The sequence below is a fragment of the Pseudophryne corroboree genome, chromosome 6, assembly GCF_028390025.1.
Source record: "Pseudophryne corroboree isolate aPseCor3 chromosome 6, aPseCor3.hap2, whole genome shotgun sequence".
In the NCBI taxonomy this organism is placed as follows: Eukaryota; Metazoa; Chordata; class Amphibia; order Anura; family Myobatrachidae; genus Pseudophryne; species Pseudophryne corroboree.
The window spans coordinates 267,263,893-267,289,825 of NC_086449.1; the positions used below are offsets into that span (position 1 = coordinate 267,263,893).

General features: G+C 43.9%; 1 protein-coding gene and 1 long non-coding RNA gene across 3 annotated transcripts in view; one reads left to right on the forward strand and one right to left on the reverse strand.

Annotated features, from left to right (window-relative positions):
* The window catches only part of LOC134932005 (transient receptor potential cation channel subfamily M member 7-like), a 359,306-nt gene that overhangs the window by 261,194 nt on the left and 72,179 nt on the right, over positions 1-25,933 (reverse strand). For both annotated transcript variants that reach the window (XM_063925995.1, XM_063925996.1), the window contains exons 4-9: positions 13,474-13,648; positions 13,262-13,385; positions 10,978-11,050; positions 9,589-9,689; positions 9,354-9,488; positions 7,423-7,476 (exon numbers count right to left, since the gene is read on the reverse strand). In XM_063925995.1, the coding sequence (XP_063782065.1) occupies positions 7,423-7,476; positions 9,354-9,488; positions 9,589-9,689; positions 10,978-11,050; positions 13,262-13,385; positions 13,474-13,648 (662 nt within the window). The remainder of the gene's footprint in view (positions 1-7,422; positions 7,477-9,353; positions 9,489-9,588; positions 9,690-10,977; positions 11,051-13,261; positions 13,386-13,473; positions 13,649-25,933) is intronic.
* The window catches only part of LOC134932007 (uncharacterized), a 72,290-nt gene that overhangs the window by 37,970 nt on the left and 8,387 nt on the right, over positions 1-25,933 (forward strand). The window lies entirely within an intron of this gene.

The window sequence follows — 25,933 nt, forward strand, 5'->3', positions numbered from 1 at the left end:
CGGGACACTTTCGGCGTACAGGCACCACGTACAGAAGACTGGAGCACCACCAAAAACGCCTGAACCTGCCCTGCCATCATCTGAAGCAAGAAGTGGTAACGAGGTGGAATTCAACCCTCTATATGCTTCAGAGGTTGGAGGAGCAGCAAAAGGCCATTCAAGCCTATACAACTGAGCACGATATAGGAGGTGGAATGCACCTGTCTCAAGAGCAGTGGAGAATGATTTCAACGTTGTGCAAGGTTCTGCAACCTTTTGAACTTGCCACACGTGAAGTCAGTTCAGACACTGCCAGCCTGAGTCAGGTCATTCCCCTCATCAGGCTTTTGCAGAAGAAGCTGGAGACATTGAAGGAGGAGCTAACACAGAGCGATTCCGCTAGGCATGTGGGACTTGTGGATGGAGCCCTTAATTCGCTTAACAAGGATTCACGGGTGGTCAATCTGTTGAAATCAGAGCACTACATTTTGGCCACCGTGCTCGATCCTAGATTTAAAACCTACCTTGGATCTCTCTTTCCGGCAGACACAAGTCTGCTGGGGTTCAAAGAACTGCTGGTGACAAAATTGTCAAGTCAAGCGGAACGCGACCTGTCAACATCTCCTCCTTCACATTCTCCCGCAACTGGGGGTGCGAGGAAAAGGCTCAGAATTCCGAGCCCACCCGCTGGCGGTGATGCAGGGCAGTCTGGAGCGACTGCTGATGCTGACATCTGGTCCGGACTGAAGGACCTGACAACGATTACGGACATGTCGTCTACTGTCACTGCATATGATTCTCTCCCCATTGAAAGAATGGTGGAGGATTATATGAGTGACCGCATCCAAGTAGGCACGTCAGACAGTCCGTACTTATACTGGCAGGAAAAAGAGGCAATTTGGAGGCCCTTGCACAAACTGGCTTTATTCTACCTAAGTTGCCCTCCCACAAGTGTGTACTCCGAAAGAGTGTTTAGTGCCGCCGCTCACCTTGTCAGCAATCGGCGTACGAGGTTACATCCAGAAAATGTGGAGAAGATGATGTTCATTAAAATGAATTATAATCAATTCCTCCGTGGAGACATTGACCAGCAGCAATTGCCTCCACAAAGTACACAGGGAGCTGAGATGGTGGATTCCAGTGGGGACGAATTGATAATCTGTGAGGAGGGGGATGTACACAGTGATATATCGGAGGATGATGATGAGGTGGACATCTTGCCTCTGTAGAGCCAGTTTGTGCAAGAAGAGATTAATTGCTTCTTTTTTGGTGGGGGTCCAAACCAACCCGTCATTTCAGTCACAGTCGTGTGGCAGACCCTGTCACTGAAATGATGGGTTGGTTAAAGTGTGCATGTCCTGTTTATACAACATAAGGGTGGGTGGGAGGGCCCAAGGACAATTCCATCTTGCACCTCTTTTTTCTTTCATTTTTCTTTGCGTCATGTGCTGTTTGGGGGGTGTTTTTTGGAAGGGCCATCCTGCGTGACACTGCAGTGCCACTCCTAGATGGGCCAGGTGTTTGTGTCGGCCACTAGGGTCGCTTAGCTTACTCACACAGCTACCTCATTGCGCCTCTTTTTTTCTTTGCGTCATGTGCTGTTTGGGGAGTGTTTTTTGGAAGGGCCATCCTGCGTGACACTGCAGTGCCACTCCTAGATGGGCCAGGTGTTTGTGTCGGCCACTAGGGTCGCTTAGCTTACTCACACAGCTACCTCATTGCGCCTCTTTTATTTCTTCTTTGCGTCATGTGCTGCTGTTTGGGGAGTGTTTTTTGGAAGGGCCATCCTGCGTGACACTGCAGTGCCACTCCTAGATGGGCCAGGTGTTTGTGTCGGCCACTAGGGTCGCTTAGCTTACTCACACAGCTACCTCATTGCGCCTCTTTTTTTCTTTGCGTCATGTGCTGTTTGGGGAGTGTTTTTTGGAAGGGCCATCCTGCGTGACACTGCAGTGCCACTCCTAGATGGGCCAGGTGTTTGTGTCGGCCACTAGGGTCGCTTAGCTTACTCACACAGCTACCTCATTGCGCCTCTTTTTTTCTTTGCGTCATGTGCTGTTTGGGGAGTGTTTTTTGGAAGGGCCATCCTGCGTGACACTGCAGTGCCACTCCTAGATGGGCCAGGTGTTTGTGTCGGCCACTAGGGTCGCTTAGCTTACTCACACAGCTACCTCATTGCGCCTCTTTTTTTCTTTGCGTCATGTGCTGTTTGGGGAGTGTTTTTTGGAAGGGCCATCCTGCGTGACACTGCAGTGCCACTCCTAGATGGGCCAGGTGTTTGCGTCGGCCACTTGGGTCGCTTAGCTTAGCCATCCAGCGACCTCGGTGCAAATTTTAGGACTAAAAATAATATTGTGAGGTGTTCAGAATAGACTGAAAATGAGTGGAAATTATGGTTATTGAGGTTAATAATACTTTGGGATCAAAATGACCCCCAAATTCTATGATTTAAGCTGTTTTTTAGGGTTTTTTGAAAAAAACACCCGAATCCAAAACACACCCGAATCCGACAAAAAAAATTCGGTGAGGTTTTGCCAAAACGCGTTCGAACCCAAAACACGGCCGCGGAACCGAACCCAAAACCAAAACACAAAACCCGAAAAATTTCCGGTGCTCATCACTAGTATTTAGATGTCATGAGTGATGTTACCATTGTGATGTCAGCTGTCATATGAACCATTTAATGCTACCTGAATTGTCAATCAATTTTGATGTAGGGGGGAGATGTATCGATCATTCTAAAGAGTACAAGTGGAGAAGTTGCCCACAGCAATAATAATCTTCTGTCATTTTATAGAATGTACTTTATAAATGCCACCTAGAAGCTTTTTGGTTGCTATGGGCAACGTCTCTACTTGTCCACTTCTCCACTGTTTAGGAGGCTTGATACATCTCTTACACAGTCAGTCATCAAAGATGTCACCCTGTACCTTGAATCAGGGGTGTATCTAGGCGTCTGAACGCCCCTGGCAAAGTAAGGAACTGGCGCCCCCCACCTCCCCCACCCAGGGACACAGAGGGCGGAGTTACAGATAGGCTGAGGTAAGGGACACTGAGGGAAAATTACAGGGAGGGTGCGGGTAGGGACAATGAGGTGGAGGGCTTACAGGGAGGCTGAGGTCAGGGACACTGAGGGGCAATTACAGGGAGGGTGTGGGCAGGGACACTGAGGGGGAATTACAGGAGTGTGCGGGCAGGTACACTGAGGGGAAATTACGGGGAGGGTATAGGCAAGGGACACTGAGGTGGAATTACAGGAGGGTACAGGCAGGGACACTGAGCGGAGAGTCACAGGGAGACGGAGGTCATGGACACTAAGGGGGAATTACAGGGAGGGTTTGGGTAGGGAAAATGAAAGGGAGAGGCTACAGGGAGGCTGAGGTCAGGGACACTGAAGGACAATCACAGGGAGGGTGCAGGAAGGGACACAGAGGGAATTACAGGAGTGTGCGAGCAGGGACACTGAGGGGGGAGTCACAGGGAAGCTGAAGTCAGGAACACTGAGGGAGAATTACAGGGAGGGTGCGGGCAGGGGCACTGAGATGGAATTATGGGGAGGGTGCAGGCAGGGACATTTTAGCGCTGTGTGGAAGAAACAGGCTCAGCGCCCCCACCATCTTTAAAATAGGGCCAGTGCGCGCTGTAGGTGTGTGCCAAAACTATAGGGGTGTGGCTTTATGTGTAAGGGGCGTGCACCACAAAATAATACCAATTCATATTACGCTGCTCAGTGGTCTCCATTAATCAAATGACGCCACTTACACACATTACACCAGGTAGAGCCCCATTTTACAGATTACTCCAGGTAGAGCCCCTATTACACATTATGGCAGGCAGAGCTCCCTTTTGCACATTACGGCAGGCAGAGCTCCATTTTACACATTACGGCAGGCAGAGCTCCCTTTTACATGTTACGGCATACAGAGCTCCCTTTTATACATTACGGCAGGCAGAGCTCCCTTTTACACGTTACAGCAGGCAGAGCTCCCTTTTACACATTACGGCAGGCAGAGCTCCCTTTTACACATTACGGCAGGCAGAGCTCCCTTTTACACGTTACAGCAGACAGAGTTCCCTTTTACACATTACGTGTCGGTTCTCTGTCCTCAGTGCCTATGTACTGTGGGCCGAGAACACTCAGCACACACCTAGCTACGGCCCTGTACAAAAGGGCAGGGACACTGAGATGGAATTACGGGGAGGGTGCAGGCAGGGAGACTGAGGGGGAATTACGAGGAGTGTGCAGGCAGGGACACTGAGGACTAAACACAAAAAAAAAAAACTGCTGGAAAAAGCGCCTCAACGTTAGATTAAAATAGAAATAAAAATGGACAATTATGATAAACTTATGAAAGCCACGATTCCTGAGAGACTGCGCTTGCCGGAATACTATGCGTGGTATTGGGACAGAGACAAGAAAAAAACAAACGGCTGCGCTGAATGTCAGGAAAAGTGTATATATGAAGAGAGCCAATGTATAGAAAAATGCAATATTTATTAATAAAAAATAAAAATGATTGCAAACATGTATACCGGTAATATAGATCTAATGATTAAAAGGATAAATTACACTACAATTATCTCATAATGTCTGTAATTTCTTGTAGTTGATGCTAAATAGCAGACGTGTTATGGATGGTAAAAGTCCGTGATCCACAGAATAACGTCAATTACTGCTGTACAGACAGATGGTGAACAGGGTGCACACAGTGTTTTCCCAATTGTAATGGTTATGTGTCACTGAATTGAAGCAGATCTCAATACCTCTCCGGTGGGCTGGTCAAAGCCGAGCGTCCTCGGCATATGAGTCCTGCAGTGCCCACGTAAGCTGTGCAGTGAAGGGGAGAAACAAAAGCCGTCTACTCACAAGCTGACTGTGGTGGCGTGCGTGTTGGTGCCGCTGGTGACGGGAGATAACAAAGGGAAAGTCCAATATGGATCTAGGTCGATCTGCACCTTGTAGTTACACCTGAGCAAGGTGTGTGTGAAGGCGGGACCCGTCTTCACACACACCTTGCTCAGGTGTAACTACAAGGTGCAGATCGACCTACATCCGTCTACTATTTAGCATCAACTACAAGAAATTACAGACATTATGAGGTAATTGTAATGTGATTTATCCTTTTAATCATTAGATCTATATTACCGGTATACATGTTTGCAATCATTTTTATTTTTTATTAATAAATATTGCATTTTTTTATACGTTGGCTCTCTTCATATATACACTTTTCCTGACATTCAGCGCAGCCGTTTGTTTTTATCAGGGACACTGAGGAGGAATTATGAGGAGGGTGCGGGCAGGGACACTGAGATGGAATTACAGGAGGGTGCAGACAGGGAGACTGAAGGGGAATTACGAGGAGTGTGCAGGCAGGGACACTGATGAGGAATTACGGTTAGGTTGCTGGTAGGGACACTGAGAGGGAATTACGGGGAGGGTGCGGGCAGGGATACTGAGGGGGAATTACAGGGGTGTATTGGCAGGGTCACTGAGGGGGCAGTTACAGGGATGGTGCGGGCAGTGACACTAATGGGGAATTACAAGGAGGGTGCGGACAGGGACACCGAGGGGATATATGCACACATACATACAGTTAAAAACCCCTCTCTAGGTGTTATTGCACTACATGTCCCAGCAAATCCAATTGACAAGGTGTGCTGGGACTTGTAGTCTCAACACAGCTGGATAGGCAGTCACTAGTCTAGATACTTCTCCATACAGAGCTCTTTGTAACCTGTGATCCAGACTGCCAGGATAGACCATGCAGTGCAGCTACGGTACCCCAGAAAATGTACAGGTATGCTCATGCTGCACTGCTGATTGTAGTGGCTGGTGTTTGGTGACAGACCGCGTGGGACCAATGAGAAGGGGAGCAGATGAGGAAGAGGAAGTGCCTCGCCCCTCCCCATACCTGGATGTGCCCCGCTCCCCGGCTATATTCACCATCATTGTTACTGTAGTCACAGAGAGTGTCAGAGTGCAATACGCTTCTGATAGGCCGGGAGTGGATGAGCACTGCTAAAGGGATGTATTCAGTGAGAACTACCATGTCATTCTACCCCCTGGCACGGGTGGCACTGCCAGGCGGCGCCCCCTCCTGGCCGGTGCCCCTGGCAAGTGCCATACTGGCCAATAGGAAGATACACCCCTGCCTTGAATACAGTGATACATCATACCAGTATTTGCATTCTGCCAGAGATGATGGCATTAATGATGTTTTTAAAGATATCAATGCTATCCTTTCAAAATATAATGTAGACTGTACCATAGGTATGCAGTCACTATGTGGCCATTTCACATGCTGACATTCACAACGTTGACAGCATTAGGTCAACAATGATGATGACATCATGATTAAAATATTGACATAGGGTTGCCGTAAGGGTGATCGTTAGGAACAGAATCAGTAGAAAACCAGTATTTCGACATATCATCAGTGTCATGCTGAATGCCGACATGCTCAATTCGACATTACAGTCATGTCAGCATTGATGTTATGTCACTATTGTTATATTAACATACTGCTGATTCTATCTTAAATGCTAACCATAAGACGAATGGCAACCCTCCTGCTAAACCAAACACTAGCCATGACCTGAAACTTTGAAACAGTATCCCTAACCTCCTGGAAATGTCAGAATTTTGAACTGTGAATTTTGAACATATATACCAAACCCAGACCACATATAAAAATGTCCAGCAATACATTTTAATGATGTGTTCTGTACGGTGAGTATAGAGAATGAAAATGGGACACATTATTTGGACATTTGGGAGTTTACAAATTGTCGAGTTATAAAACCTGGCGCTTCTGATTGTGTTTAAGCCTGATATATAATAGGGCAATGCTTTTACTAGCCGTGCCTTGGGCTTTATGTCCCCAGTCATTTGTGCACTGACAACTATCATCTTTATTTTACTGAAATGTAAAAATGTTAGTTCTTTTTTTGCTGAATTCCAGGAAACCATCATTTAGCAACATGATAGTTATAAACTTTGTTTGCTACCAATCAGACACATTCTCAGCTGCCCATCAAATCCTGTGGGAAGCTGCCTCCCTTTTGCTGCCTTGGCTTTGGCATTGTATCAGCCGAAACTGCCTCCAACATCACAGGTCGTTTTGAGATAATCACAAAAATGAAGAAATTCTTCCACTTGTCAATCAGACCAACAGCTGGGATGCAGTCAATTTGCCAGTGGCTTTCAGGTTACCGACGCCAAAATCCCAACAGCCGACAAAGCCGGCATCCGGAATCCCAGCACACTAGGGCTATTCCCACTTAGCCTGCCAGAGTGTCCGCTGCCAGCATTCTGGCGGCAGTATGTTGCCGTCAGGATATTGACAGCCGGCATCCCGTCCGCTGGTAAAACATATGCAGCCCCAACAGCTCTGTTAATAATCTATGTTACATAGCTCTTGTAGAATATGCTGCAGCTACCTTCTTGACATCCTGGATAATGTGTAGAAGAGTTTCTTTACTGGCATCTGGAGTCTAAAATGAGACAAAAGAGCATTTGTACTTATTTGCAATTCATGTAGATGTTCAAATAAACCCCAAAAATTGTTAAAATGACATGATGGCCCAGTACCTGTCAGCTTCTTATCTATGAATAGCCGTGCAGCCCTGGGCTGTAACATCATAGCCTAGTACCACATTTCCATTCACAGGTAAGAAGCTGCTGCCCATTTGGCCAGCGCGTTATAAGCAAGTGCCGCAGTGAAAATAAAGATATTGAAAGAGTGACCATGTCATGAAATCTTTCCAGAGAAAAAGGATAAACACCGCTCACTTATGCCCAATTAAAATTTCCTCCTCATCTCATTTAAATAGCTATGTACAAGTGCGCTGTCAGCAGCCGCTGGTATAGGGATGGTCAAATTCCCTTAAATACTGTAGATACAACAGAAACAATACAGAAACCAGCGCTGGATGTGCGGATTTAAATAATCTGGACGGTTTGTCCAATAAATGCCAAAGGTCGATATCAGGAATCCAAGATCGCTGGTGTGGTGTCGGCTATCAGATTTAGGGGTACATTTACTAAGCAGTGATAAGAGCAGAGAAGTGAGCCAGTGGAGAAGTGCCCATGGCAACCAATCAGCACTGATGTAACATCTATAATTTGCATACTATAAAATGATACAGAGCTGCTGATTGGTTGATGGGGAAATTTCTCCACTGGCTCACTTCTCTGCTCTTATCACTGCTTAGTAAATGTACCCCTAAACCTGATATAGACCTTTGGCATTTAATGGACACTGCACTCCACCACCTGGATTATCATCTTAAAATCCTACTATCTGGACTCCCCTTTGACCATAAATGGACAATTCCTAAGGCTGACATCACATCAAGGGATGATGTCAACTGTTCTGGTAATATCCAGTGTTTATTGCTGACTGTTATTATTTGGAGGAGGTCCTAGCCTATGAAGACTCATTTACAGGAACCTTTTTGGCAGATTGGCTGAATTCAAAAATATTTCAATTAGTTGACAGCTTAATTCAAACCATTTCTTTGGCATTGTTTACATTTTTCTAGCTTTTATATATATACATACCCTTTTATATATATTTTTTTTTGAATGTTCATTGGTAAATAAATTGTTGATTTTTTAATTTTACAAACCGTCCAGATTATTTCTATCCGCACAGCCAGCGTTGGTTTCTATATTGTTTCTATCATCTCATTTAAATAATACTGTCCTATAAAATTACAAACTTATGTGATTAAACTGTACAACAAGGCACTTTTGCAATCTGCGGAAGTTCTCCCAAACTGCTACCCTCACAGATGGTGACCTCCATGCTCTCACATAAAACTAAGTACTTTATAAACTGGGCTTACCTATATGTAGGTTTTCATGCTGCCATTTTTTACTCAAATAATTATTGTCATGGAGGGAACCGGAACATTATCTTGCTCCTTCACAATACTGTATATTCTTAATAAAGAAATCATCGTACTATTTCCAGGTTTCCTTAAAATATTTACTGCAATATTGTTTGCTTAATCAAGCTTAATTAAAGATATATAATACAGTATATAACATACTACTTATATTTAGTTAACTGGAGACATGCGTAAATTACATTATGTTATTTAGTATCTAATAAGATATAAAATAAAAGCAGTAGATGTCAGCCATGCTACATATAATATTTTACAGGAAGATATGATATACTTGGTCTCACCCATGAGTTAATACAAACACAAATTCACGAGTGGATAAGACAATTGCAAATGACTACCTGACCTTGAAATTCTTATAAACCATCTTACTGTATATACGTACATACATATTTTGCCTCAACACTGTTATCATCAGTTTGCTAGGAATTGAATTATTACCCATCCCCAGTGCTTACTGCGTTGTACAATTCCTCCAGCCTGGGTATTGTCAGAAATTTCTGCATGCTGACTCCATTTTCTATGAGAAGTTTGACAAATGCAACCCTGTCCATGACAAGTGCATCCAGCATGGCTTGTTCCAAAGGTTTTGTCTGAGGGAAAGTATATATATTATATATCATTATTTTTAAAACTCATATTTTGTTCTGTGCATCCACATATTTCAATCAAATGTAAACCATGAGAACATACCAACCACTGTTGTCCGTGTACAAAAATATAGTTTTGGGCTATGTCTAGTCTGTCCCATGCCAATACCAGAGCCAGCTGATCATATGGAGACATATTAGTACCTAAACAGAATTATACAAAGAGATTTACAGTCATATTGTAAAATGACACATTTTAATGTAAGGACTATATTTCCATTTTAATGTCTTATATTATTAAAGATAACCTGTCATGAGGTTGGAGAACCACATTTTATTTATTTATAATACATGTTAATGGACTTTTGTCCATTGGCATTCGTATAAATAAGATACGTATGCCTAATTTACAATTTAATTACATCTCTAGCTAGGGACGAACTGGGGTCCGAATTTGGCCCTGGCATGTGCGTGCACACGCGCACCTTCACACATGCCAGGGGCACGCGCTCCATGTACAGGGGCACGCGGACACTAAAGTCGTGGGTGTGCCGTGAGTCAGGGGGCGTGAACTCGTGGCACACCCCTGTTTCCATGGAGATAGGCGGGGGGCGCGACCAGCACATGGGGGCTTCCTGCGAGTCATGGGGGCGTGGACTCGTGGCACAACTCCATTTCTATGGAGACGGGAGGGGAGGCGGGGAGGATGCGGCCAAAGCAGAGAGCCGGAGTCCAAAATTCAAATAGGGGAGCCACACCAACTGCCAGTGAGTCCCAGCCGGCGATGTTTGGCAGTGCTTGGGGCAGCAGTTGGTGAGGCAGTCATATAGTGTAATAACCCCAGACAGTAAAATGAAGCAATTTAAATTAAAGCTCAAAGAGACTGTTTCAGATGCGGATGTAACTACAATGATGTCACAACTCAGTGACTATAGGCAGACTGCGCACATGTATCGCGGTTGCAGTGTGCGTGTGCCAAGGTACCTCTGCAATGAGGAATCAGTCGCTGAGTGAAAGGAAGAGGTCATTTGGGTAAGGTAATGGGTAGTGTCTGCAAAAACGCAGGTGTGTCGTGACTGTTTTCGGGGTGTCTCAGCGTGTAACTGCGTAAGCATAAAACATGGCACCAGTGTCGCAGCTCCCGTAGCCATTTTGTGCAGCCATGGAGGCACTCAGAAATTCAATGTTCCTTACAGCAGCAATGGAGTACGCAGTTGCTGAGCAGGGTGCAATGGCTTCAGTGGGTGTCTCTGTTCACTTGTGGGTGGCTGCTACACTTGCGATGCCTCATAGTTCCATTACTGAAAAGGATCGCTACTGCATTGGCATTGAATCAGGTTTTAAATTAGCAGTATTCACCTTGTATTTAGAGCAAACAGTGTTTAACAAATTATAACAAACAACACAAAACCTCATTGTAAAGAGAGTAGGATCAGGATAGCATAAAGGAGCTACAGTGTATCAGACAGAGAAATGGTGACATAATACTGACTTTTTAAAAGTGAGGTGAGGATTGCAACATCAATATCCTGATGTTCTTCTGGCCCAGCATGATATACAGTTATCTAGAACACAAATATAGTCATAAGAGTAACACATATACAGCCTATAACCACCCATTTATCTATATAAAATTATATGGATGCTGTATTCCTCTTGTGGAAACTGCAATAAATAACACAAAATAGCCATCCCAAGAGCACTGCCTTTGGTGATATCTACCACTATAAAGAGCTGACTTAGGCCAACAACCCATTAACTTTTTTCTAACACTAGTACAAGCATGTAGTATGGAACCTATTGGCTTCAATGGCACCATACCGACTTCCACTTGTGACTCTGACATGACAGCAACATTTGGACACTGCATGCTCTATTTACTAGCATGGAACATAGGGCCTAATTCTGAGTTGATCGCAGCAGCAAGTTTGATAGCAATTGGGCAAAACCATGTGCACTGCAGGTGTGACAGATGTAACATGTGCAGAGAGAGTTAGATTTGGGTGGGTTATTTCGTTTCTGTGCAGGGTAAATACTGCCTGCTTTATTGTTACAATGCAATTTAGATATCAGTTTGAACACACCCCACCCAAATCTAACTCTCTCTGCACATGTTATATCTGTTCCCCCTGCAGTGCACATGGTTTTGCCCAATTGCTAACAAACTTGCTGCTGCGATCAACTCAGAATTACCCCCATAATGTGTTTGCAAGGAGGTTAATGGCATGTCCTACATTCTATACCCAACAGCAAGTATAAGAGCTGATTATATACTGCATGTACAGCGCCATTGGATTCATTTTTAGGTAGGCCCTTATAGCAGAAATTCTAACATTAAAATGGTATCTTACTAATGATACCTAATTAGACAAGTTGATAACTAAGTATGAGGGCTTAGGTTACCAAAAAATTGTAATGATCTCACTTGTGCTTGGGATTGTCCAACAATAGGTGATGGTATAGTTCTCTCTTATTTCCAATGAAATCATCCATACATGTAGACAAAAAATAAAACAATACGATAGTGTAATATTGTTAAAACTTTTAACTCCACACAAGAATGTTTGATGGAAAGTGGTGGAAACAGTCCCTTCCAAGAGATCAAGATTCCCAGATTCTGTTCCAGACACCCGAAATATGATAGATGCTAAGCACTGGGTAGACGCTTACATGTACAGTATGCTTACTTCAACAAAGTTGGTGCTAAGAACATAAAGGCTTCTTTAACACTTTGTTCTCTACCCATGGATGGTCATATGAGACTGACAGGATTCATCAACTCCACCATGCATGGGTAGAGAACAAAGTGTTAAAGAAACCTTTATGTTCTTAACACCAACTTTGTTGAAGTATTCATACATGGAAGAGTCTACACAGTGCTTACCATCTATCTCATTTCTGGAATGGAATCAGGGAATCTTGATCTCTTGGAAGGTAGTTTCCACCACTATTCACCAAACATTCACGTGTGGAGTTAAAAGTTGTAACAATATTACACTATTGTATTGTTTTATTTTTTGTCTACATATATGGATGATTACATTTGAAGTAAGAGAGAACTATACAATCACCTATTGTTGGACAATCCCAAGCGCAAGTGAGATTGTTACAATTTTTTGGTATCTATATTCATATAAGTTTGGTGACTTATTTTCTTTGATATTTTTACTGCTTTGGTGTGCAGCGCCATGGGTGTGTATACCTTTTATTGTTTATGAGGGCTAAAGTGTTTTGCATGTTCAAATAATATTAAAGTATTGATTTCTATATAAAATCCAATCTGAACATAATTTTTTTTCTTTCTAGCTTCCATTTGACCAGTTCATCCATGTTTTCATGTTATAAGCACAGCTGAGAGCTGTTTATGTTGTCTTGTTTAATAATACTAACCTGATCTCTGATTAAAAATGTAACAATACAGTGAGGGTAATGATGCAAAGACGTGACTAATAAGTTGCATGTATAAAATGTGACTTATATAGAGGCGCACTCAGTAGTGAGGTCCCCTGGAGCCCGCTGCAGAATCTAAACTTGGGTCCTGTCACATCCCTCAAGACTGAAAATACCCTCTCATCTAAAGCAGGTGTGAGCCCCACTCAGTGATGATTACAGAGCTCCCACCTAAATCAGGACACTGAGAGGTATGGAATACGACAGGTATGGAATACAGCAGGTAAAAAGATTATACATTAGCCATATATGGCCTCAATAAATGAGAAATAAAAAACACTGCTATATAGAAAAGGCAATTACAGTAGGCAGACTGCGAAACTCACTAGGTGCTTGGCCCTCATGCAGGCCATTAAAGTCTGGAACATGTGTCCAGCTTCCAACTGATTAAGGCTGAGTGTTTTCCTTATGGTGGCAATAACATCTGACTGAGTGTCTTCTGGCAGATTCCTAAGAGTAAGCAAGATGTTAACAGAGTAAGTCAACAATGGTGACAGCTTCTTCATCGTACCTCAGCCGATCCAAATGATTCTCTTACCCTTGGCTCCCTGTCTGCTTATAAACATATGCCAGTATGTCTGCTGCTCTGCCACTTCCTTCACACACCACCACTGGCACTGGAGGGCTTTGCTGTAGATAATCAAACACTGTGAGGATGGTGTTGGGTCCACCTTCTACCACTAGAGCCACAATAGGTATTCGCTTGCCAGTCCCTAAAGAAATGTGACAGTGAATAAAAGATCTGACAGACAAGTGCAATATATTACATCATGGACGGTTAGAAGTAGCCTGATATTAGGAGCAAGTAAAATAAAATAATACATATTTTCATGTGATGTATCTCCCAGGGAGTGGGGATGGGGGCGTTAGTGTATGTCCCAGGGAAAAGCAGGTGGTGTATGCTACATATTGTATGTTTATTTTATTATTTATTTTATTAACAGTTTCTTATATAGCACAGCATTGATACACAAGGATAGATGCTACCTATTGCATAATGGTCCAACAGATTGCTAGGTTCTTAATAGGTTGTATGATATGATCACCCAGCAATTTTGGCAAAGGGTCAGGATGGTGTGAGAGTAGAGAAAGACAAAATATGTGAGGTTATGTGGACTGTACAGAGATGATGTAATTAGACAGGGAAGCATTGAAGGTTTATGCGGGTGGGTCTGGAATTTGATAGGCTTGTCTGAAGAGGTGAGTTTTCAGGCAACGTTTAAAGGTTTGGAGACTAGAGGCGAGTATTATTGTAAGTGGGAGGGCATCCCACAGAGTGGGTGAAGCCCGGATAAAGTCCTTCAATTTTGAGTGGGAACAAGTAATACGTGTGGATGAGAGACGCAGATCTTGTGCAGAGCGAAGAGGTTAGTTAGGAAGATATCTTGAGATGAGTGAAGAGATGCATGTTGGTGCAGTTTGGTTAATAGCCTTGTATGAAAGTAAAAGTATTTTATATTTAACATGGTAGAATACAGGTAACTAATGAAGGGACTGACAGAGCGGATCTGCAGATAATGAACGTCTAGCGAGGAAGATTAGCCTTGCAGCTGCATTCAAAATGGATTGTAGTGGTGAGAGCCTATGTTTGGGAAGACCAATCAGGAAAATATTACAATAATCAATGCGGTAGATATTGAGAGCATGGATCAGAGTTTTTGCTGTGTCCTGTGTAAGATATGGTTGGATTTTGGATGTTTCTTAGATGTATGTAAAATGATTTTGAGACAGATTGAATGTAGGGAACAAAGGACAGTTCAGAGTCAAGAATGACACCTAAGCAGCGAGCTTGTGGGGTAGGGATGATTGCTGAGTTATCAACAGTGATAGAGATATCAGGCTGGGAACTACTATTGGCCGGTGGAAATATAATTAATTCTGTTTTGGAAATATTGAGTTTGAGGTGGCGAGATGTCATCCAAGATGAAATGGCAGAAAGGCCCTCAGTGACACGGCCCAATACAGATGGTGACAAATCTGGGCAGGATAGGTAGGATAGGTAGATTTGAGTATCATCTGCTTACAGATGATACTGAAATCCAAAAGAGCTGATTAGTTTGCCAAGAGATGCGGTATAGATAGAGAAAAGCAGAGGACCTAAGACTGAGCCTTGCGGTACTCCAACTGAGAGAGGTAGCGAAGAGGAGGTGGAATCAGAAAAAAGAACACTGAAGGAACTATTAAATAAGTAGGATGAGAACTAAGAAAGGGCTGTGTCCTGAAGACCTAGGGATTGCAATGTTTGTATGAGGAGAGAGTTGTCAACAGTGTCAAAGGTAGCAGAGAGATCAAGGAGAATAAGTAATGAGTAATGAATGGTCTTTAGATTTAGCAGTGACCAGATCATTCACTACTTAGTCACTACCTTAGTCAGTGCTGAAGTGTTGGGTACGAAATCCTGATTGAATTGGGTCCAGTAAGTTGTGTGAGTTTAGAAAGTGTGTGAGGCGAGTGTAGGCAAGTCTCTCAAGTAGCTTGGAGGGGCATGGGAGCTGAGAGATGGGATGGTAGTTTGAGAGAGTGTTTGGGTCAGAATTTATTTGTTTTTTCGGAATGGGAGTAATCACTGCATGCTTGTACAGAGAAGGAAAGATACAAGTAGACAGAGAGAGATTACAGATTTTAGTTAAGGTTGGGATGAGCACAGCAGACAGAGTTTTACTAATTTGTGAGGGTATAGAACAAGACGAGAGGTAGTAGAGTAGGCAGAATGATAAGAGTGCAAATACTTCATCTTCATTTGTGGGATCAAATGAAGAAAAAGTGTTAGAGGGTTCAGGAAGGGAATTGAGCAGGTCACTGGCTGTGGTAGAGCATACCATTTCATTTTGGATGTTATCAATCTTGTTCTTGAAATAGGACGCAAGATCTTGCGTATGTTCCGAGAGAGTAGGGATGGATATTGGAAACTGATGCTGAGAAACCATCAATGTTCCTGATTCCAATGCAAGTACTTTTTCCATCGAATATTGGGTTTCCAATAGTTTCCAGCCATTGAATGTTGCTTCCGATGCCCATTCTATGGTTGACTGTTTGAATTCAACTGCGGACACTCAAAGTAGTGTTCACAGTTCAGCTAATCTGAGCATGCACAAAGCTCCAGCTGCTGCTGCACACGTGCACATGTGCACATTATAACAATTGATGGATATATCATTGTAAGGTTATATAATGTGATGGCTACAAGCAGGATCACATGATTTGATGCTGGGCTTCCGATGTCCATGCCTATGGGAGGGGTAGAGTTAAGGTTCGGGCAGTGAATGTTCCAGGGGTGGGCAATCTTGCATGTGTAGTCTATGTCCCGAGGAGAGTTGCAGTATACATTACCCACAGTTGCCCTTAACTTGCGCATGCCAATAGAAGGGGGGTGACAATGTCAAAACACTAACATTGGACTCTAAGCCTGTCTAGTAAAACTATTTACTAAACCTAGTAATAAACAATAGTACCTTGAATCTCTATTAATTTCAGTTGCAGTACAAGGTAGGCTAGAAGCCAAAATTAGTTTATTGTGCTTCCACTGCATACTGTCTGTGTTTCTTCTATTCAATCAACCCAACCCTCCTAGCGCTGTGATTGATCAGATGAAATGCTGCAAATCTCAAGGGTAATTGGTTGAAACCCTTAGCATTTAAACCAAGAAAAAAAGTTTTTTGCACAAAAGAATGAGAATGCGCTACTTCAATCTGATGTAGATTTTAATACAATTATATATTCACACACATCACATTGATACTGGCCAGTATCATATAAACCACTATAAAAACATATACATATAATAAAAGATAATAAGTTGCTTCTCTTATAAAAAGATATGAAATTTATCCATATCTATACATTGATGTTAATACTGAGGCAGTTCATGTACTTTTATTATTAGCCAAGCAGTTCATGCATTAATTATTAGATTATGAGATCCTAACATACAGACGCGTTTCTCCGCCTACTCTCATGCATCAGCGGCTTCCTCAGTGTCCAATGATTTGACACTGTGAAGCCGCTGACGCATGAGAGTAAGCAGAGAAATGCGTCTGTCTGTTAGGATCTCCTTGCACGGAGTGCAGCTCGATACACAGCACCATTATACATTGGCCGGCCGGCGGAAACATCTGAAAACCCCAGTGCTAAGGGGGAATGGGTGAGCAGATTGTTTAAGGTACCCACGGAACTCCAGATAAGGCTGCAGATTAGAGCACCAGCTGGGAGGGGGAAGGAGAGCAGCCTGAAAGGAATACGGGCAAAGTGAAATTGCTACATAGTAACTATAAATCAGCTCATTAGTTACATGGTGCAGTAAAACAAGGACTGCTACATATGGGACGGATACAATGTTGCAAAGAGTCAATGAATGCTAATTGAATTAGTGATATGCACCGGACATTTTTCGGGATTTGTGTTTTGGTTTTGGATTCGGTTCCGCGGCCGTGTTTTGGATTCGGACGCGTTTTGGCAAAACCTCACCGAAATTTTTTTGTCGGATTCGGGTGTGTTTTGGATTCGGGTGTTTTTTTACAAAAAACCCTAAAAAGCAGCTTAAATCATAGAATTTGGGGGTCATTTTGATCCCATAGTATTATTAACCTCAATAACCATAATTTCCACTCATTTCCAGTCTATTCTGAACACCTCACAACTCACAATATTATTTTTAGTCCTAAAATTTGCACCGAGGTCGCTGGATGGCTAAGCTAAGCGACACAAGTGGCCGACACAAACACCTGGCCCATCTAGGAGTGGCACTGCAGTGTCAGGCAGGATGGCACTTCAAAAAAATAGTCCCCAAACAGCACATGATGCAAAGAAAAAAAGAGGCGCACCAATGTCGCTGTGTGACTAAGCTAAGCGACACAAGTGGCCGACACAAACACCTGGCCCATCTAGGAGTGGCACTGCAGTGTCAGGCAGGATGGCACTTCAAAAAAATTGTCCCCAAACAGCACATGATGCAAAGAAAAATTAAAGAAAAAAGAGGTGCAAGATGGAATTGTCCTTGGGCCCTCCCACCCACCCTTATGTTGTATAAACAGGACATGCACACTTTAACGAACCCATAATTTCAGCGACAGGGTCTGCCACACGACTGTGACTGAAATGACTGGTTGGTTTGGGCCCCCACCAAAAAAAGAAGCAATCAATCTCTCCTTGCACAAACTGGCTCTACAGAGGCAAGATGTCCACCTCATCATCATCCTCCGATTCCTCACCCCTTTCACTGTGTACATCCCCCTCCTCACAGATTATTAATTCGTCCCCACTGGAATCCACCATCTCAGGTCCCTGTGTACTTTGTGGAGGCAATTGCTGCTGGTGAATGTCTCCACGGAGGAATTGATTATAATTCATTTTGATGAACATCATCTTCTCCACATTTTCTGGAAGTAACCTCGTACGCCGATTGCTGACAAGGTGAGCGGCTGCACTAAACACTCTTTCGGAGTACACACTGGAGGGAGGGCAACTTAGGTAGAATAAAGCCAGTTTGTGCAAGGGCCTCCAAATTGCCTCTTTTTCCTGCCAGTATACGTACGGACTGTCTGACGTGCCTACTTGGATGCGGTCACTCATATAATCCTCCACCATTCTTTCAATGGTGAGAGAATCATATGAAGTGACAGTAGACGACATGTCAGTAATCGTTGGCAGGTCCTTCAGTCCGGACCAGATGTCAGCACTCGCTCCAGACTGCCCTGCACCACCGCCAGCGGGTGGGCTCGGAATTCTTAGCCTTTTCGTCGCACCCCCCAGTTGCGGGAGAATGTGAAGGAGGAGATGTTGATGGGTCACGTTCCGCTTGACTTGACAATTTTCTCACCAGCAGGTCTTTGAACCTCTGCAGACTTGTGTCTGCCGGAAAGAGAGATACAACGTAGGTTTTAAATCTAGGATCGAGCACGGTGGCCAAAATGTAGTGCTCTGATTTCAACAGATTGACCACCCGTGAATCCTGGTTAAGCGAATTAAGGTCTCCATCCACAAGTCCCACATGCCTAGCGGAATCGCTCTGTTTTAGCTCCTCCTTCAATGTCTCCAGCTTCTTCTGCAAAAGCCTGATGAGGGGAATGACCTGACTCAGGCTGGCAGTGTCTGAACTGACTTCACGTGTGGCAAGTTCAAAGGGTTGCAGAACCTTGCACAACGTAGAAATCATTCTCCACTGCGCTTGAGTCAGGTGCATTCCCCCTCCTTTGCCTATATCATGGCCAGATGTATAGGCTTGAATGGCCTTTTGCTGCTCCTCCATCCTCTGAAGCATATAGAGGGTTGAATTCCACCTCGTTACCACCTCTTACTTCAGATGATGGCAGGGCAGGTTCAGGACTGTTTGGTGGTGCTCCAGTCTTCTGTACGCGGTGGCTGAATGCTGAAAGTGGCCCGCAATTCTTCGGCCACCGACAGCATCTCTTGCACGCCCCTGTCGTTTTTTAAATAATTCTGCACCACCAAATTCAATGTATGTGCAAAACATGGGACGTGCTGGAATTTGCCCAGATGTAATGCACGCACAATATTGCTGGCGTTGTCCGATGTCACAAATCCCCAGGAGAGTCCAATTGGGGTAAGTCATTCTGCGATGATCTTCCTCAGTTTCCGTAAGAGGTTGTCAGCTGTGTGCCTCTTCTGGAAAGCGGTGATACAAAGCGTAGCCTGCCTAGGAACGAGTTGGCGTTTGCGAGATGCTGCTACTGTTGTTGCTGCGGGAGGCAATACATCTACCCAGTGGGCTGTCACAGTCATATAGTCCTGAGTCTGCCCTGCTCCACTTGTCCACATGTCCGTGGTTAAGTGGACATTGGGTACAACTGCATTTTTTAGGACACTGGTGACTCTTTTTCTGAGGTCTGTGTACATTTTCGGTATCGCCTGCCTAGAGAAATGGAACCTAGATGGTATTTGGTACCGGGGACACAGTACCTCAATCAAGTCTCTAGTTGCCTCTGAATTAACGGTGGATACCGGAACCACGTTTCTCACCGCCCAGGCTGCCAAGGCCTGAGTTATCTGCTTTGCAGCAGGATGACTGCTGTGATATTTCATCTTCCTCGCAAAGGACTGTTGGACAGTCAATTGCTTACTGGAAGTAGTACAAGTGGTCTTCCGACTTCCCCTCTGGGATGACGGTCGACTCCCAGCAGCAACAACAGCAGCGCCAGCAGCAGTAGGCGTTACACTCAAGGATGCATCGGAGGAATCCCAGGCAGGAGAGGACTCGTCAGACTTGCCAGTGACATGGCCTGCAGGACTATTGGCTTTCCTGGGTAAGGAGGAAATTGACACTGAGGGAGTTGGTGGTGTGGTTTGCAGGAGCTTGGTTACATGAGGAAGGGATTTAGTGGTCAGTGGACTGCTTCCGCTGTCACCCAAAGTTTTTGAACTTGTCACTGACTTATGATGAATGCGCTGCAGGTGACGTATAAGGGAGGATGTTCCGAGGTGGTTAACGTCCTTACCCCTACTTATTACAGCTTGACAAAGGCAACACACGGCTTGACACCTGTTGTCCGCATTTGTGTTGAAATAATTCCACACCGAAGAGCTGATTTTTTTTGTATTTTGACCAGGCATGTCAATGGCCATATTCGTCCCACGGACAACAGGTGTCTCCCCGGGTGCCTGACTTAAACAAACCACCTCACCATCAGAATCCTCCTTGTCAATTTCCTCCCCAGCGCCAGCAACACCCATATCCTCATCCTGGTGTACTTCAACAGTGACATCTTCAATTTGACTATCAGGAACTGGACTGCGGGTGCTCCTTCCAGCACTTTGTCAAAGTCAGAAAAATATCACGCTACACACTGCCATATTTGCACCTCATGCGTGTCCCCGCTGCGTGTGCATGAGCTCTCCCGTGCGTGCGCATACTCGCTGTTGCGTGCACCCGCAGGCGCACGGTGTGCGCATTTACGGTAGAGTTTGTATGCGTCTAGCGTGCGACTCAATCGTTACATATTTTAACCATATAATGTATATTGTAGATTATGGTCCCTTTGATAGAATCTGAAAGTTTAGTTAATGTAGCATGTTCATAGACAAAGAGATCCCTCTTTGTTTGATACGAAGGGTCAGACAGGGGTTATACAGTGGTGTTTAGTATCCATCGGAAGAGTATTTAATTAGCAATATTCCGGTGTTGGTTTGAAGCGGATAACTCGCTCGTGCGAATAGTTATGGACATAAGAAGTTTATGAACATTTACTGTATTTGCACTTTATTATCCATGCGGCGGGAAACCTAGTTTCCCACCCACCTGAGCAGTTGGAAATAGTCACAGCCCACCTGTATGAATCAACCTATGACCTTTTGTTATAATGCGAAGACGAATTCCTGTGTCCAATGAACAATAAGAATATAGGGACCATTGTACTGTATTTTGTGTAGGGTATAAAAGGACAAGCCGATCTGGGCCAGCTCTCTATTCTCTTCAACGGTTCTCATTGCTGATAATCGGGAGCTGGATATCCAGAAGGCGCATGCGATTGTTTCCCTTTGTGCGTAAGTTTCTCTGCAATCATATTGTCTTTATTGTTATAAGCCATTCTCTCTCGTTCTCTCTCACTTTCTCTCTCTCTCTCTCTCTCCCCTTTTCCCCTTTAAAAGTAATTGTATCTTTATTGTATTTTATGTGTAGTTACTTGGTTAGATATTCTATGTTATTTTGGTAGTGTATAACTTGTATTGTATTATTCTTTTTGAACGTTCATTCATTTCCTTAAAAGGCGTTAGACCCTTAGACCGGTATTGTGTGTTCATTATATTGCAGAGGGTAATAGGAGCGTCTCTATCGCTCAAACAGCTTTAGTGTAAACAAGGTTAAGCAGCGTTATATAGCTACAGTGTTTCAATACAAGGTCTACAGTGTAAGAATATCCTTTCTGTGTGTTACATTCAAGGTCTACTGATTGTTATCTTGTGAGCGTCTGCGCCGCTCGTGATCTCCTCGTGGTCTCGAGCGTCCGCTACGCTGATAGCGTAGCATTACGGTAGTCGCTCACCTATAGTGTGCCCGATACCAACAGCGTATTCTCGCGAGCGTTTGTGTCGCTCGAGCGGCTCGCTCCCGATACAGCGTCCGCTACGCTAAGAGCGTACCCTTACGGTACCTCGTGCGCCAATTGCGTACTGTGTTCTTTAACCTTTTACAGTGTTTTAAATAAGATAAATATTAGGCTTTATCAATTGGCGGCTCGTCCGTCCTTCACATATCTGCACTAGGTAATTTCAGCAGACATTATCGGTCAGCAAAGGGCGGGAGGTAATATTCCTCATAGTGCTGACCAAGATAAGCGTCTGCTTCGCTTAGTAAAGGGTGCTGAAGGAATCCGGAACCGGAGGTAAGAACAATACGCTAGTGTCTTTTAAAACTGTTTTTTTTTCTGTTCTGTCTTGCGTACGCACGCACGCATACATCTGCATTTCTTTTAATTCGTGTATTTTCACATATCACTCTCTTGTTTGCCATTTCACAATTGATAACGTGCTAGGAAAGATTTGTTGCTATTAGTAGTTAAAGAGTAAAAGTAATACATTAAGGGGTAATTTGTAAAGCACGCACACAGCTTTGAGAGACCTGTGTGGTGCTCGGTAGATGAATACAATTAAAGATCATCTACATTGATAAACGTGTTAATTGTATTTCTGTGGACATATCTGGCTGGCATACACGTGTCTCTAACAAAAGGGTGAGACTAGTGTACGCAACACAAAGGCCGACGCACGTAGCGTATATTACGCAGCGGAGCGTCCGGGTACGCCCACATAATTCAAAACACATGGTAGTATTATTTTTAACAGGCGAAAAGGAGGCAACGCGATAAATAGCGCAAGTCAATTTTAGTGTCCAAAATTTTAAGCTAATAGATCCTTCTCCAATTTGCGACTTATCTGGTCTAGACTATTTACTGAATGAAAGGAATTTCTGCGCAGAAATAAAAATTAAAGTGTACATGTGGTGAGTGTTTGCATATATAAGTTTTTACAATTTTTGGGTTGAACCACAAGAAGTCGAGTTCTCGTGAGGTACATACATGTAAGTGACGTGCATGGTGGCTGGGGAGGCATCCCTTGTTAAACATAAATTTGAGCATTAGAGTATAGCAGACCAGGAGGTCTACTGTAGCACAAGACCAGGAGGTCCGGAACAGACCAGGAGGTCTAGGTACAGCAGACTAAGAAGTCCGCTATAGAGAAGTAGCACAACACCAGGAAGGGTTGGTGCGGAACCCATATAGGCCATTGAAGCTCTGGCTGAAGGAATTTGCAGCCGAAATTTTCGATTCCACTGGTCGCTCCGCACATAAGATTAGTTGCTTATGTGCAGAACGATTGTACCGCACGTAATTGTGTGCATTAGTTAGTAACCTGACCAGTACCATTTGCGTACGAAAGGGGTCATAAACGCTATTTGTACACTCTAACGTGATTTGTGTAATTTTTTTTATTTTAAGGGAGGTTCGCTGGTCACTCGGGAACTATCCAACAACCGATACTTGCTGGGGACTGGTAGGTCCAACACGCCCCAGTAAGTAAAGGTTCATAGGGGCCCTAAGTTGGGTACAGCAGCTCTGAATCAGTGATTGCAGTACTGGCCAACGTGGGCGAGGAGTGAGTGGAGTACTCGGTAAACTTCGCCGCCGGCCTGCCCCGGACATCTTGGTTTTTGTAAGGGTTCGCTGAAGAAAGCAACACCTGCAAGTATGGGGGCCAGTTGTTCAGGTAGGGGGCGATCAACCTTGGTTCGGGTTGATTTAGTGAACCGACCAATCGGGTCGGCAAGGTATGTAATGTGTGAAAAATACGGTTCACACACAGAGGTTTTATGTGATGAATGGGAAAGAATAACTGTGCATGACGAGGAGAAGTTTCCCCGGGTAGGTAGCTTTAGCCCAGATGTGTTACAAAATCTTAGGAGAAGGATATGTCTCATTAAATCAACAAAGAGACGGATCGAACATTATGATTGTTTAAAGTTATGGCAAAAGGAAAGTGAAATACAAAGAAACTTAACTTACATATCTGACTCTCATCTTGGGAAGAGAGACATGGCAATGGAGAGGATTATGGTTGCAGAGAATGGCGCAATGTTGTACGATAAAAATGCACTTAGTAACTGTATTAAGAATGAAAGTAACAAATGTAATAATGTTTATGAAAATGAAAGTGTAAAAATTACAAATGTTAACCTGTGCAAGTCGCACTCCATGTTAAACTTCCCTCAGGACTACAAGAAAGAAAGTAAGCCCAGCACGATGTCGGTACCTCTTCCAGAAGCCATCCTACAAGACATCCAGGTGGACGCGACCAAATCGGTAAAGGCAGTAATCAAACCCCCTAACGGAGGGTCAGGTGAGGTCGTGTCCACAGGTACGTACGGTGTTATATATCACGCACAAACAAATGTACCTCATATTGTAAGACCAACACAAGGTGATGTAATTGAATTTAGTCCTGTCAGGGTGATCACAGTCCCCAATGGGAAGACTGACGATCAGGGAAGCATTCCCGTCAAGGACAGTGCAATGCGCCGTCCCTGGTCCCGGATGGAATTGAGAGCAATTATGTCTGAATTTCCTGATCCTAGGAAAAATCTAGTCGCATGTCAAAGGTTCATTAAAGAACTAGGAAACTCAACAGAACCCACCAACAAAGATTGGCGGACAGTGCTGAGGGCATTTTTCCCCTACAGTGTTGACCCTGCGAAATTTATTGCTGATTGTCAATTAGACACGGAGGTACCTTGTACGGAGGAACACAATCAGGAGTGTATTAAGCGGATCAACCGACAGTTGGGAGTATATTTCCCTGCCATTGTCAAGTGGAATGAAATTTTCTCCATAAGACAAAACGAAGGGGAAAGTATTTCCAATTATTTTAATCGAGCACTGCAAGTAATGGCTAGAAACACTGGGATCACGGACATCAAGACAAATGTAAATCATAGAGAAGTAGCAGTATCTGTGTTAATGAATGGTTTAAAGGAGGTATTGAGAACAAGGGTACAGACCACCAACCCAAACTGGAGAAATATCTCGGTGGCCGCATTAAGAGAGGCCGCTATTGATCATGATCGGAATATCACCAGACACCGGGAGTCACAAAGTGATAAGTTAATGGCCGTAAGTATACAGGCCCTAACCACAAGACCACTCCAGCATAAGCCCCAAACCCCTGCGAGAAATTCAAATGTGGAAGTCTGTTACAATTGTCATAAAGAAGGTCATTTTGCAAGAGATTGTAGATCAAGAAGTAGACCAAATTCATATAAACCCCCTAGACAACAACATAACCATGATATCCAAGGAAGCAGGGAAGTACAGGGAAAACGGTTGATGGTGATGAGCATCCGAGCGTTTGAGGAAGCATCAAATCAACCAAGACCTCAGGTCACTGACACTTGGAGGAAGCCCAGGGTTTGTTATCTTTGTAAAAGAGAAGGGCATTATGCCAGTAACTGTAACAGCTCACATAAAGTCAGACCCCCCAGACAAGAACACGAGCAAAGTTATGACACATCAAATTATAATCAGGGATCAGATAGGAAGAATTTTGGCCCACACCCATGATATGTAGTCAGGAAAGGTGATCATTAGGACTGATGGTAAGCCTGAGGTTATTGTTAACAAGTTGGGAGGTCATTCCTTGAGGACACAGGAATGACCGGGTAAAATTTGTAATGTATCTGTGAAATGATTTCTTTTTCCCCATCTCTGACAGTCATCGGCAGGACTCAAACATTGCATAGCTACTTGGTCCTTGCAGAAGTCTACCAAACCCCAGCATGACCTACCCGCATCAATGTATCCTGGCCAGATACAAAGGGTGGAGTATGGAGGTGCTGGTGGGAGGGACTGCGCAAGGATACCATTGGACATGTAGATATGACAGCCTGATGATGAACGGCAGATCTGACAATGTTTTTTTTTTCTCTCCTGAAAAATGTTTGAAAAATGTTTTTTTCTGTTTATTGTTGATTTATGTGATGCATATATATATGAACG